We start from the raw sequence: 15,830 nt of genomic DNA, 5'->3' as shown, positions 1-15,830 counted from the left end.
TGGATTAACTCTTCAACATTTAAACCAGCCATATCCAGCCCCAAATTTTCTTCCTCTTTTATGTTTAAACTGACCACATCTGGCCTATCACACCTACCTAACAATATCGTTGTAAGAATAACCAATCACATCATTAAAATCTCAAAGCTACAAGATAATGCATGAATAATTCAAATCAAAGTGAACAGATAAGCATTACATTTGACAGAGTAATCTGAATGCTAAAGCAAATTTAATCCCCTGTAGACCACTGAACTTTTATTTACCCATGCCAAGGGTCTGCATGAACCACTCTTAGAAGCCCTAATCTACATCATCCCTTGATCTACTGGACAAAGTGTGCAACAAAGCTGAAATCATGAATCACTGTTACAGATCTGCAACAGGCTTCTTGCATGGTTTTCCTCCAGTCAGTGTTACTCATGACTGGGTTGAGTAACCCATTTGATAACAATCCACTGAAGATGAGCCCTTTTAATAACAACCTGTGCAAAACCACCCTTGGCTCTACAACACATACTATTTAAAAATTATCTGAATTAAAATGAGCTATCAAAATTTTGCGTTCATTTATGTTCCAAACAGCAGCTTAATAACAACTATTTTACTAAATACATCATTATTATCAAAATTAATTGAAAAGGGCAGGTTATTTTTAAAGAAATTTGATAACAAAAAGATTAATTTATGTTTCAAACATCAATTTAATAATGACAAAGGGTAATTTTTCTTTTTCTTTTTTGATACTAAATTCTTCAAAGTTATTTGAAACAAAGGCAGAGTACATTATTTACATTTAACGGATATTTGTCCTCATCTTTTTTGTTGTTAACATGACATTTCGGCTCATATACCCTCCACTCTTCATCAGGTGTCTTGGGGAAATTTTGAACCTGGGTCCTCATTCCTAAAGTGTTTTACGATGTTATTATTATTATTATTATTATTATTCAGGTCACTGCCTGGAGTCGAACTCGAAATCTTGGTGTTAAGAGCGCAGGCTACTAACCCCAAGATTCTGAGTTCGATTCCAGGCAGTGACCTGAATAATAATGATAATAACATCGAAAAATACATTAGGAATGAGAACCAGGTTCGAAATTTCTCCAAGACACCTGATGAAGGCTGGAGGGTGGTTCAGCCGAAACGTGTTAACAACAAACAAGATGAGGACAAATATCCGTCAAATGTAAATAATGTAAATAATGTACAGAATTCTTCATCTCTTAAATATAGAAAAGGCAGAGTATTTCAACAGAAATATGGTCACAAAAAGGTCAAGGTGCTGAAAACACAGATCTTAGTGATTACAAACCAAACTCTTTGGGACCATGGTTACATGCCAGACAACATCAAACAACAACAAAAGATATGAAAAGGTAAGCTGTATAAGAAACATACCATCAATAGCAGAACAGCGAGACATAAGCTCCCATAAAATCAAACCACATGCATACATATCAATCCGAATGAATGCATCTCGTGTGAACGTTATAGCTCCTTCAAGAATTTCTGGAGACATGTATCTTCTGGTTCCAACCTGACCATTTAAATGAGAAATGAAATGAAAAGTAGAGCTAAAGAAAAAACAGTTAAAGGATAATTCTATCAAAGAAGAGAAGAAAGATTATATGACATTCATGCCTTTCCCTAGGAATTTATTGGTGCAAAGAAATGAAATGGCATTGATCATGAATTGAACCTACATCTTCTATCTGAGTTGGCTAGATTTTACAACATAAGTTGGTCTTGCAGTGTAGAGGGGTACTGTTTGAAAGAGCTAAGAAGTGAATTAACTGATTAGGATTAACTGACCCTGATATATGACCAGGGGAAATGTTGGATATTGTGGTTATTGTAGTCCTGGCTTCCCCATACATAGAAAAAAGATAGGATGGTCATGGCTAGAATGTCTGATTATAGGTCTGCTGTATCAGAGCTAAACTGAGTGGGTGGGGGTGCTAAGCAGGTTTCATATATAGATCACTGTAATCACTATATCAACCAGAATATTAGATGTTGATATTGTTATACATCACTAGTTACAATGCACTTTCTCATATTGTTGTAACTTTCAAATGATACCATCCTGCTGTCAAGGTGGATAGAGCTATGGTGTATAAGCGATCAAAATCACAACATTACCCCTTAAATGAGATGCTGGTCCATTGCAGGGTTACTCTTTTACAGCAGAGTGGACTGGAGTAACATGAAATGAAGTTTTGCTCAGGAACACAATGCATCTTCTGGTCCAAGAATCAGAACCATGATCTTGTTGACTGTAAGTGCAACACCCTAACCACCAGGCCACATACTTTCACTCATTTGTAAATAAGGGAAGAGAGAAATGTGTCTTTAAAGAGATGCTTAGCTGTCACTCACAAGCAAATATGATCTGATAGCTTGTAAAATGCTTTCACTAATCGTTTAAAGTGCTATTGTAGTCACATACAGACATAGGCACTCTCGCAGTCCTTCAAGGATGGTTCCTTAGAAATAGTAGACAGTTTTAGTTACTTAGGTGACCAAGTTAGTAGTGGGAGTGGTTGTTCTGAAAGCATAGCTGCTAGAATAAGAATAGGCTTGACAAAGTTCAGAGAGCTACTATCTCTGTCAGAGTGAAAGGCAGATTGTACAATAGCTGAGTATAAACAGCTATACTACATGGCAGTAAGGCATGGGCTGTGACTACTCTGAGGATATGCGAAGACTTGAAAGAAATGAAGCCAGCCAGTATGCTTTACTGGATGGGTAGTGTCAGTGTGCATAAATGACAGAGTGTGATTTGAGAGAAAAACTGGGAATACATAGCATCAGATGCAGTGTGCAAGAGAGAAGACTGCGCTGGTATGGCCATGTAATGCATATGAACGAAGACAGTTGCATTAAAAGGTGCTGATTTCTAATTATACAGGGAAGATGCAGAAGAGGTAGACCTAGGAAGACATGGGATGAAGTGGTGAAAAAGGATCTATAGACGTTGGGACTCACAGAGGAGATGACAGAGAACCAAGACTCCTGGCAGTGTGCAGTGCTTGAAAAGACACATCAGGCTAAGTAAAAATGTGGTTGCCCTTGCATACAGGCTCATCTCCTACAACCCTCTCCAGCTGAGAATCCCTAATCTTGTGGGCTTGTAGGTGCTTGTGCCATGTAAAAAGCACCCATGTGGGTGCTGCGTAAAACTACCCAGTACACACTGTGAAATGGTTGACATCAGGAAGGGCATCTAGTCATAGAAACCATACCAAAAACAGATAAGGAGCCTGAACAGCCCTTCAACTCCTGTCAAACCATCCAACCCATGCCAGCATAGAAAATGGATGTCAAATGATGATGATGATGAGATATATATATATATATATGACTGCATGAAAAATAGACATTAAATGGTGGTAGTGGTGATGAGGTGATGGTGATATACACACACACACACACACACACACACACACACGCACACAGTGTGATGGGTAAATTGTCGCCATTTTATATTGTTAATTTTGCGCATGCGCATTGTTTCGATTTTGATTTTGTCAACTACACAATATAGTAAGGTCAGTGGGACATCATCTGTGAGAAAAACAACACCATGACACAATTCACTCTGCCAGAAATTTGGAAACAACATGCTGTATTGGTTGGCATTTGAGCTGGAAACTCCAATATGAGCATTTCAGGGTGTTGATCTGAGGACTTGTACTGAGTGATATAAATCAAACGTCCAGTCAACATCATGGTGTTTGGAGTGATCATTAGTGATGGTGAAGTTATGCCTCCCTTCATCATCCTACACAACCTGACTCAAAACAGAAGCCTACATCAAGTGCCTGGAGGAGATAGTGCTACCCTGGGTCAAAAGGGTGGCTGCTGGAAGACCCTATGTCTGGCAACAGGACTCTGCACAATGCCACACAAGCAGGAGAACCCAGTCATGGCTGTCAGACAATTTCTGCGACCACATTACCCCAAACATCTGGCCACCTAACTCCCCAGACTGCAACCCTCTTGATTATTATGTGTGGGGCACAGTTGAGCAAGAGACCAACAAAACTCCAACAAAGAAAAACTGAAGGCAAGGATTATGACAGCATTCATCAACTTAAACAAGGAGACCTTCCAGAAGAGTTGCAGGTGAACCTGAAGTTGTCTGGAGGCTGTGGTTGAAGCCAATGGCAATTTTATTGAATAAATTTACTCTTTAGTATTTCAAGATATTTTATGTAATTTTGGTAAATATATTTGTTAAAATAAAATGTCAGTGTTATTTTCCTTTTTGCGTAATTTGGACAAAAATTTATTCACTGCACCCTGTATGTATGTATATATATATATATATATATATATATATATATACATACGTATATATAATAATAATATTAGGGATAAAAATCCAAATTTACAGGTAAAAATTAAATTAAATTCAATTTATTAAAAATTAAAATTAAATTAAGTTTCACAGTATAAAATATATAAATATATTGTTTTAGCGAAAAGAACCAAGGTTCATGAACTAATCCATGAAAATCCACTGTCACATATAGAAAAATTAATAAGTAAAAGCACGATAAATAAGTATAATATAATACAAAAGTGTTGTGAATGGATTTATTGAACAGAAACCAAAAAAACTCTTTTGTATGTATCTTGGTATTCTGCAGTCTTCAGTGAAAAATATTTCACGCTATGGGAAAATATTACCTTACTTGGAAATAGGTGAAGAATAGCAACAGGAAGAGCATCTTGTCAGAGAAAATTTACTTCAACAAATTTCATCTGACTCCTACCAGCATGATAATGGTAATAGGACAAGTAAGAGTATATTATTGAAGGGACACAACTACAATTACTGTAGTCAGTAAGATTTGAATGTAGGACCTCATGGTCAGTAATACAGCACTTTTAACTACACAGCCATGTATTTTGTTTCAAGTCAATATCTTCCTCAAGCTAATACCAGGTTAAGAACCCTGATTTAACTAATAGTTTCTCTCATCAAAATTATAAGAGGAGGAAAATAATTAATATGAATGACCATCATATATTACTGGTATTTATTTTCATGATTCAAATGAGCCACACCCCCACCAATCACTTCAATTTCAGTTTGAAAGAAAATATCACAATTTTATTAATACAAAATTTGAATACAATAAACACTTTTTCCAATGAAATATCAAATAAGCATGTATGTGTTCATATATATATATATATATATTACAAATTAAAAGGGTAAAGGATTATCAATTTATTAATTAATAAATCAATTAACAATTTTTACCAAGCCCATCGGTATGAAAGCACCATTATTGGTGGAGAACTTATTTAAAAGCTCATATATATTTATAAATATAATTAAGGGATCAGCAAATATTTGCTTCACCATATACCGAAGTTCAGAAATAGCAGCTAAAAAAGCTGAGAATCCCACAGATAGCATCACTTGTAACTCACAAAGGCAAAAACAAGAAGAAAAAACAATGAAAACTAACCAATCCCGATGTTTAACAGTAGACGCGCTTCTAGATCATGATTGATAATAATCAATTTCCTTCATCAGTACTGTATTCCAGAAACGCGTCTACTGTTAAACATCGGAATTGGTTAGTTTTCATTGTTTTTTCTTCTTGTTTTTGCCTTTGTGAGTTACAAGTGATGCTATCTGTGGGATTCTCAGCTTTTTTAGCTGCTATTTCTGAACTTCGGTATATGGTGAAGCAAATATTTGCTGATCCCTTAATTATATTTATATATATATATATATATATATATATATATGCCCAGCTCTTCGAAACGCCAGTGTTAAAACAGGGGTAGCTGATGAAGTAGAATGTTCTCTATGTGGCTTGTGTGTTTTCTCGTCTACGTTTTGTTTGCAATGTCCTGTACCCAGATATGCACCTATACATACAGGTGGATGTCGGTATGCACATACCTGTACGTATATATGCATATACTCATTTACTATTTGTTCTTATATATATATATATATATATATATATATATATATATATATATATGGACATGTGTTTGAGCAAATGTGTTGGCACAACTGTGGGTATGCATATATAACTGTGGGTATATATGCATGACAGTGGATGAATGTACATGATTGTGAGTATGCATGTACAACTGTAGGCATTTTTTTTTTTTTTTTTTTTTTTAAGTTTCAGCTTAGAGCTGCGGCCATGCTGATGCACCACCGTGTGCATGACTTGTGAATTTATGTACAGGCAAATATTCAAAAATTAACATTCTTACCTGACCATGAGTGGTTCCAGGAGCTCTTGAAGGATCAAACTTTAATGCCAAACCAAAGTCAGCTATTAGAGCTGTTAAATCCGATTTTAGAAGTACGTTTTTACTCTTAAAGTCTCGATGAGCAACAGCAGGTTTAAAGTCTTGCCCACGGACTAGTGGGATGTCCTCGTGGAGAAAAGCTAGTCCACGTGCCATACTTTCACCAATCTTGCACAATTCACTCCAGGAAATGCAGTTCCCTTTGAGGAAGTCGCAGAGTGACCCTTTCTCATGATATTCAGTGATCAACCACAAGTCACCCTTAACTGTGTCTTGCTTGGCAGCGATGAATCGCAAAATGTTCTCATGCCTTATATGTGGCAAACTGTAAATCTCCTGCTCGTTGAGCCACGATTCCCTGTCTTGCAGTGGGAACACTTTTACAGCGACATATTCATCGACCAGACTGGCCTTCCACACTGCCCCGAACCGTCCCCGAGCTATTAGTTCCAGCAGTTGGACTGGAAGATATTGATTGGGAGAAATGACATTTGGGTCAATGGTAGGTATCTGTTCTCGATAAACCGGCCGATGGAATCTCTGGAAATAGTCATAGTGCTGCCATATGTAAAACATAACAATAATGAAGATGGACGCAGCTGCAATTGGTACGAGGGCGCATATGATTGTGACCAGTGTTTTGTTAGGGTCCTTGTTAATAACAACAGGATCTTTAGTAACTGCTGAAATTAAACACAAAAAAAAAAAAAAAAGAAGAAGAAACACATTTATATTGATATAACAACCTTGATATTATTATTATTGTTATTTTTATAATTATTATTATTATTATAAAGGCAGCAAGCTGGCAGAATCGTTAGCAGATCAGGTGAAATGCTTAGCAGTATTTTGTCTGTGTTCAAGTTCTAAGTTCAAATTCTGCCAAGGTTAACTTTACCATTCATCCTTTTGGAGTCAATAAAATAAGTACCAGTTGAGTATTGGAGTTGGTGTAATTGACTATCCCTTTCCCTAAAATTTCAGGCCCTGTGTTTATAGTAAAAAGGATTATTATTATTATTATTATTATTATTATTATTATACAACAGAAAATGAAAAACTTCTAAAATACACCTTAAAATTTGGAATTGTAAGAATTTGGAGTGTGAAAACTGTAAATGGTTGTGCCTGTAATAATTAGTTCATTATGAATTAACAATATAGACAAATGACTGAAGGAGACTGAAATAGAATGTCCCGTAGAGTTTCTACAGTAAGTTTACCTCTTAGAGACAGGAGAGATTATCAGAAGGATTCTGAGCACTTAAAAGATTATTGAAAGCTTGTGGATATCTAAGGTTACAGGTAGTAAACTATCCGCAGATAGCGATACCAAAAAGTTACTGAAAGAGTAGGAGAATTCAAGAACAGAAGGAAGAACAACAGAACATACAGATTGAAAGAAAAGAAATTGATTGGCCAATTCATGCAACAAACCAAGGATGTTGATGGATGATAGACAGAAACCTGAAACAGGAGACTGAAATGCTAATTAAATCTGCTTAGGGACAAGCCATTAGAATGAATCTGATAAAGGCAAAGATGACAAAACTCAGAGAGTAAATGTAGAATCTGCTAATGTAGTGTGTGGCTTTGAAATAACAGGCAAGTGGTATGAACATGAACCAGAAGCTGTGCCTTGCCCTCCCGGTTAAAGGAGGTCAGCGGGTCAATCTTCAGGATGGATTCAGCTGATAGACGAATCCATCCTACATGTGACAGTAGCTGTTCGACATAAACCCATAGGTCAGCAATACTCGGGCACTGGACGAGTGCATGCAGAACAGTTTCGTCGTCCTGAGCGCACCTCGGGCAGGCCAGGCTGACGGCACTTCCATGCCGGTAGAGTTTATCTCGAACAGGCATATAATAATAATAATAATAATAATAATAATAATATAGAAAGGATTGAGGTAACTCCTCCGATATAGAGTCAAAATTAAAAGAAGAGTGCCATTTGTTATCTTGGGAACAATATTTCGACATCTCGCGTGTCTTCCACTGGTTGGAAAAATAAATTTGTCAATCTACTTCATTTTGGTTAATATAGAAAGGATTGTTCCCAAGATAATAAATGGCACTCTTCTTTTAATTTTGACTCTATATCGGAGGAGTTACCTCAATCTTTTCTATATTAACCAAAATGAAGTAGATTGACAAATTTATTTTTCAAACCAGTGGAAGACACACGAGATGTCGAAATATTGTTCCCAAGATAACAAATGGCACTCTTCTTTTAATTTTAATAATAATAATAATAATAATAATTCACTTAAGTTTAATCTCTAAAAATACAGTTGGATAAACCTTGCAACAATAAAAATATTTAGAATACAAAAGTAAAGACTTGTGGAGCAAATACTTACTTCAGTTCCCATAATAATAAGCATGTGAGAGAAAAACATTTTCTGTATATGAAGCTAGTCTACCTTAGCATTTGCCAAATAATCTGGTGCCTACTCCTGAGAGAAAGATGAATTAAGATGTATCAAATTACAATACACCAGCCCTGAGGCTCAATGAGGGGGGCCTGCAGTGAATTTGAACTGGAAACCTATGAGCTACCAGTTCACTACAATGCCCATCCATATGGACAATTCAAACCCACTTTCATATTGTGTATATCAGGAACAACTTAGGTATAGTGGAACTCATCCCAATCTGAGTTTAGCCCTGAATTAGTAGATTTAGGATTTAAGACATTCTTGCTATAACCATCCTACAGTTTCAAACACTGTTTGTCTCAAACTTTTACTATACAGTATGTCTTTGACATTTTTTTGAAGGTGGTAGGTTGAGAGATTTGATTGTTATTTCTAACAGATCAACTGACTACATATATATCTTAGCCTCATAAAGGTTGAACATAGCATTCCAAATTCACAAAACAACTGTTAATTATACAGTACTCCTACTGTTTATATCTACAAGCCATATGACCATGTGGCACTAACTTACAGTTCAATGCACTTAAACTAGCAAGAATTAAGTGCTAGTTTTTTACATTTGTTTTTCCATGCAAGCATGGGTTAGATGAATGCATGATTGAGGTAATGTCTTATAGCCAGATGTCCCTTTTGTATTCAATCCTTACCTGTTTATAGGAAGGGATTTTATGTGCAAACCCGTCATATGATTTGTTGCAAGAGGAATGAATGTCACTGCTCGCAGCTCATGATATTCAGAAGCACAAGTGTAAACAAACACATGTGCACACATTCTCCAAATCTGGTGGGAAATCCCTAAAGGCAGAGGGAACTGACCACCAAGTGGTGGATGTATTAAGATAGGTGTGAGCAAATCCAAATGATAAAAACATTTTTCTTTCTCAATCATAAGGTTCTGTGTTCAATTCCAACAACCTCAGATGACACATTGTGTAAGTGAAACTGAAAAGATGGAGGCTGTGCAAAAAGCCTGATGACTATACTGCAACTGTAATTTAAAGGGTCAGTTTTGTTACACAATATGTTATGTGGATTCTACCAGTGGATTACATTAGATACCCAAGTCAGTTATACCACAATACAATGATTACGTGGTTCTGTTGATTGTACTGGAATTCACTATCAAATCAACATAAGATCCATAAAACATACAGTTGCTATATACCATATACCAGTCATCACATGAGACCTCTATTCAGAATAAGAATGCAGATCTATTAGCAAGGTGGGGCCCAGATGATTAGAAAATTTTGAACTGCGACATAATTCTGAACTGGTTTCTCCAGCATGATAGATAACCCCCACCACTTGGCAGAGACAAAATTCAAATACAGGCACCACTCAACAGTGAATAAGAGACCAAAGTGACTAACCTGCAACTGTAGGGGGTGGTGGAAGAGCTTTAAAAGAGATATTTTGATTGCACATTTCACTCTCACAGCAACAATAGTAGACATTTGCTGTCGAATCAGATGCGACACAATCCATCTTATTGTAACAATTCTCATGGTCAAGCCAGCAACCTTTCATTAAAATCTCCACTCCATCGGAACCATTGCGCCATGTAGCATAGCAGTGAGTATGTTTGTCAGGTTCAGCGAAACACTCTATAGTGCCATTACATACATTTGTATTACAGTGTTCGCACATCAACTGCCGCGTGGCACATACAGCTGCAATGATAAAAATATAAAAATTAGATACAAATGTATGTGTGTGTATGCACATATATAATTAGTGAAACTCTACACACATATGCATATAAATATATACACAAATCCATATCTATAGAACACTCAATACATTCATAACCCATACACATATACATACAAGGTGATTATAAAGTCTTTCCCAGATTCTGAAATATCATATCATTGTTGCTATTTCAAATTAAGCTTTTTTGTCATAGAAGTTTATTAAATTGAAGTCGGGAATTATTGACATGTGCTGTTTCATTATTTTTTAATTGCACTTTCTTTTTTTCAAATAAAGTTAACATATGAAAATGGCATCTATGAAAGAAAAAGCACTATGTGTTTTGTGGTTTCATGAAACTAAGTTGGCAATTACTGTTCAACGAAATTTTAGAAAAGAATACAGCCAAAATCCCCCAGGTGTTAAAAGCATCAATAACTGGTATAACAAATTCAAAGACACTGGTAGTGTTGGTGACCTCAAAAGAAGTGGCAGGACATGATCAAGTGAAGAGATTGTTGATGCTGTGCGTACTACTTTCTAGGAAACCAACTCACAGAGCTTCAAGGGAACTAGGAGTGCCGTAGCCAATCATTTTCAAGATTTTGACCAAATGCCTGAAACTGCATGCATACAAAGTGCAAATCGTTCAATCTTTGCAACCAAACGATCTTTCTAAACATGCTGCCTTTGCTGAAGAAACTCTTAGCAGAATCAATATGAACAATGACTATCTTCAACATGTTGCATTTTCTGACAAGGCAACTTTTCACATATCAGGAAAAGTTAAACACAATGTAAGGATATGGGGATCAGAGAACCCATACATTGTTGTAGAACACAAAATAGACAGCTGCAAGATTAATGTTTCGTGCTGCCTAATGCATGACAGGGTCATATGACTTTTCTTTTTTGCTGAGTTTACCATTTCAGCAAATGTTTACCTGGATATGCTGGAACATTATGCTGTACCCCAGCTAGAGGAATTTCAGTTATCCGTAATTTTCCAGCAAAATGGGGGTCCTCCACACTGGGGTATATGCATCCACCAATTTTTGAATAAAACTTTTCCAAACAGGTGGATTGGGAGAGGTGGACCAACACCATGGCTTCCATGTTCACCAGACATTACCCCACTAGACTTGGTGGGTATCTGAAGAACAAAGTGTATAGTACACCAGTTCACGATCTTCAATCTTTAAAGGCCAGGATTGCTGAAGCAGTTTCATCAGTAACAACTGATATGCCTCAGAACATATGGCGTGAAATTGAATGTTGATTAGATGTGCTCTGAACCACAAAAGGGGCCTGTGTTGAAGTTTAGCGAATTTCATTTTATGTGAATAAAAACTTCTAGGCAGATGTCGTAAATGTACCAAAAACTGATTTTGTATCTTGAAAAGTTTTTGTTCAATAAAGGTTTATAATCAGGGAAAGACTTTGTAATCACCCTGTGTTTATATGAGAGAGAAAGAGAGAGATGTATATACATAGATGGAGAGATATCATTATATCATATATATATATCACTATATTTACTTAAAGGGACATGAAACAAATCATTTGTAACAGTAGAACATGAAATTTCTAAATTCTTGTGGGATATACATGCATGGATGCATGCATATATCCACACACACACACACACACACACAAAATGGTTGGTAATAAAAAGTACATCCAGCTATAGAAACCAAACCAAAATTGAAATGTTCAGTACTGAGATATAGTCCTAAACATGTTCAGAAATTATGTAACTCAGAATAAGAACAGACATGGAGTGTGGCAAGCTAGCCAGCCCATTGCCAAAAAATCCTCTCTTATGGTAAAAGGAGTAAAAACATATCTGCCCCAGGCTTCTCCCTATCAGATTCCCAGACAGCTGTTTCTGACTCTTTAGCTTTCCTCAATGGGGAATACAGAAGAGAGATAACTCTAAGCAGATTAAGGCCATAGATTTAACCAAAAAAAAAAAAAAAAAAGGCAACATTAGTGACTGAGTTGTACTATTCAACTGTCTGATTAGGAGAAATATAACAGCTATGGCTTTGATCTGATCAAGGTTATCTCTCTAGGTATTTCTCACTAAAGACTCTAAAACCAGAAATGGCTGTCTGGGAATCTGATAGTGGGAAGCAAGGGGCAGATGTGGTGTTTTTACACTTTTTACTATAAGAGAGAATTGTTTTCTCCATAGTAACTGCAGTGAATTTGCCTTTAGAAGTTAAAATATACCATAAGCATATTTTAACTAACCTAAAGTTTGTTTATTCCTAATCACTGCTTATTATTCACACACACTCACACCACAAATACATATAATGTATGTATGCATGTATGTACGCATGTATGTATGTACGTATGCATGTATGTATGCATGCATGTATATATGTATATGCACATAAGTGAGTGAACAAACTAACGGAAGCAGCACTCAACACATAACTGGAGTAGTATTTATTGCTTCCGAATTTCTGAGGAGATAGATCTCCTTTCATGTCCACAGAGGAGGTAAGTAGTTAGTCAACCTCTCTCACTCTCTCTTTCTCTCTGCACCCCCCCCCCCTCTTTGGGATATACATATACATACATACTCATCAATACCAAAGTAAATCATGTATTTCGGCTGATTCTGGGAACTGTTACATGGCAGTTTCCCCAGATGCCTGGTCATTTCATCAGGCAGAATAAATGGAATTTGGTGAGGAAACTCCAGAATAACAGTCGACTGGATCAGCCAAAATATGTAAGAAATTCAAAGTAGTGATGGAGTAAATCATCAGCTTTGAAAGAATAAATAATCAAGGCGTGTATAGGGTTTGTTTTCTCCTACTGCACCACCCAAATGTACAGACATACACACACAAACACACACAAACACACAGTCATCATCATCATTGCTGCCACCATCATATTAACGTCCACACAGTGGCCAGACAAAATTTGTTGAGGCAGATTTTCTATGGCCAGAAGCTCTTGTCACCAACTATTATCTGTTTCCAAGATAATATTTCCAATAGTCCTTTAGATTAGTCTCATGAGTTACAAAGATTACTCTGAGAATTTTACTTCTGCAGGCAAGAAGCAGAATAACAGGTGAGATTGAAATTGAAGTTTGATTTTGTGAAGAGATGCAAAAAACACCTTCACATGTTTCATAGATTACATAAAGGCATTCAACAAAGTAATATGACATGTTATTTGAAGAACTCAATAACCTTCATCTGTATGGGAAAGACTTCTGGATTTTGCAAAGCTTGTACAGGAACCAATCAGTAAGCATAAAGGTACTTATTCTATTGGTCTCCTTTGGTGAACTGCTAGGTTACAGGGATACAAATACACCAACACCAGCTGTCAAGTGGTTGTGGGAGAGAAACACAGACGCGTGCGCGCGCGAGGGGGGAGGCTGAAAAGTTCCTGGCTTTAAGGGTACTACAAAAGGCCTGGTTGGAGGCCCAACCTTCTGAGTTCTTTTACAGGACTTACAAAAAAACCAAAGGATTGCTGCAATAAGTGTGTGAATCTGAGGAGAATATATTGAATAACATCATAATTAACTGATCCTCCAGTATTTTCTTTTACCCAAAGCCAGGAACTTTTCAACACCCCCTCGTTTGTGTGTGTGTATATATAAGCCTGTATAGTTAATGAGGAATGTGTTTATGGACATACTGAACAGAGAAGAAGGTAATGGCTAGCTTGTAAAAAGCTGATATACATGATCAAAAAAGGTGAATAGTAACATGACCTAGTTCTTCTGAACTAGGCCTATCCCTTGCCCAGGAAGGTCAAAATCAATCTCTAGCTATTTTGAGAGCAGAATCCAAGATGCACATGCTACAATTCAATTGGAATGAATTCTCCATCCATTAAGAGTTACAATATGAAAAATAGCAGTCAATTTTGCCCTGAGGAAGTTTTTGCTTTTTCAACTTCCTAATGCAATTTTAATTGCGTAAATATGGATATAAGTAATCAACCAAAACAGGTAACATGAATTAACTATTATAATAAATATATTGATTATTCTGTGCATGCATTCTCCATTTTCTTTGTATTGTTAAAAAATGGTTTCTCCTATATCAAAAAGATGAACACATCTATAACAATAAATGGAATTTCAAAAGTGAAGCCAATGGTGATTTTAGATATTTTTAATGTAATTTTGGTAAATATATCTGTTAAAAAGAGATGTCTGTGTTATTTTCATTTTTGCATAATTTAGATGACAATTTATTCACCGCACCCTGTATATATATATATATATATATATATAAAATAAGCATAGGTGTGGCTGTGTGGTAAGAAGCTTGCATGGTTCTGGTAAGAAGCTTGCATGGAGACCGTCCAGAAAAGTTGCAGGAGACTCCAGACAATTTTGGAGTCTCCTGCAACTTTTCTGGACGGTCTCCTTAAGTTGGTGAATGGTGCCATAATCCTTGCCTTCAGTTCATCTTTGGTGTTACAAGGAGTTTTGTTGGTCACTTGCTCAACTGCACCCCACACATAATAATCAAGGGGGTTGCAGTCTGGGGAGTTAGGTGGCAAGATGTTAGGGGTGATGTGGTTGCAGAAATTGTCTGACAGCCATGATTGGGTTCTCCTGCTTGTAGCATGGTGCTGAGTTCTGTTGCCAGGATTAGGGTCTTCCAGCAGCCACCCTTTTCACCTAGGCTAGTACTACCTCCTATAGGCACTTAATGTAGGCCTGCTCTGTGTTAAGTCTGAGGCTGTGTAGGAAGATGGATGGAGGTATAATGTCGCCATCACTAGTGATCACTCCAAACGCCATGATGTTGACTGGATGTTTGATTTTTATCACTCTTGATACAATTCTTCAGATTGACACCCAACATTCTGAAATGTTCGTATTGGAGCTTCCAGCACGAATGCCAAACAGTACAGAATGTCATTTCCAAATTTCTGGCAGAGTGAATTGTGTCAAGGTGTTGCTTTTCTCACAGATGGTGCCCAACTGACCCTACTATAACGTGTAGTCGACAAAATCAAAAACAATGTGCATGCACGAAGTTAAAATTATAAAATGGTGACAATTTACCCATTGCACCCAGTATATATATATATATATATATATATATATATATATATATATATATATATATTCAACTTTACGGTGAAAGTAAACAAACAAAGTTTGTTCTTTTTTAGAAGCGTTGAGATGTATTGTAAGATACAGAAATAAATTTATTTCTCAAACGCGTGATAATGCTATAAATAGCTTGATCAGGATAAATTATCCATATAATGCAGAAAAATACGTTGCCGGCCAGCCATGAGTCTCGAACTCACATCTCTGTGATTACATGTCAAGTGTTTACTTGACATGTAATCACAGAGATGTTCGAGTCTCATGGCTGGCCGGCAACG

At 36.5% G+C, this 15,830-nt stretch overlaps 1 protein-coding gene across 2 annotated transcripts in view; it reads right to left on the bottom strand.

The window, feature by feature from the left end:
• The window catches only part of LOC106868971 (activin receptor type-2B), a 55,756-nt gene that overhangs the window by 3,158 nt on the left and 36,768 nt on the right, over nucleotides 1–15,830 (bottom strand). The window contains exons 2-4 of one of the 2 annotated variants that reach the window (XM_052973923.2): nucleotides 10,118–10,417; nucleotides 6,259–6,977; nucleotides 1,402–1,540 (exon numbers count right to left, since the gene is read on the bottom strand). In XM_052973923.2, coding sequence (XP_052829883.1) covers nucleotides 1,402–1,540; nucleotides 6,259–6,977; nucleotides 10,118–10,417 — 1,158 coding nt within the window. Of the gene's footprint in view, nucleotides 1–1,401; nucleotides 1,541–6,258; nucleotides 6,981–10,117; nucleotides 10,418–15,830 lie in introns of both variants that reach the window. The other variant, XM_052973922.2, reaches the window with a different exon arrangement.

Source organism: Octopus bimaculoides, chromosome 16, assembly GCF_046866305.1.
Source record: "Octopus bimaculoides isolate indiv1 chromosome 16, ASM4686630v1, whole genome shotgun sequence".
NCBI classification, from domain to species: domain Eukaryota; kingdom Metazoa; phylum Mollusca; class Cephalopoda; order Octopoda; family Octopodidae; genus Octopus; species Octopus bimaculoides.
The sequence above is the reverse complement of the archived record's forward strand: the minus strand, read 5'-3'. Positions and strand labels throughout refer to the sequence as shown.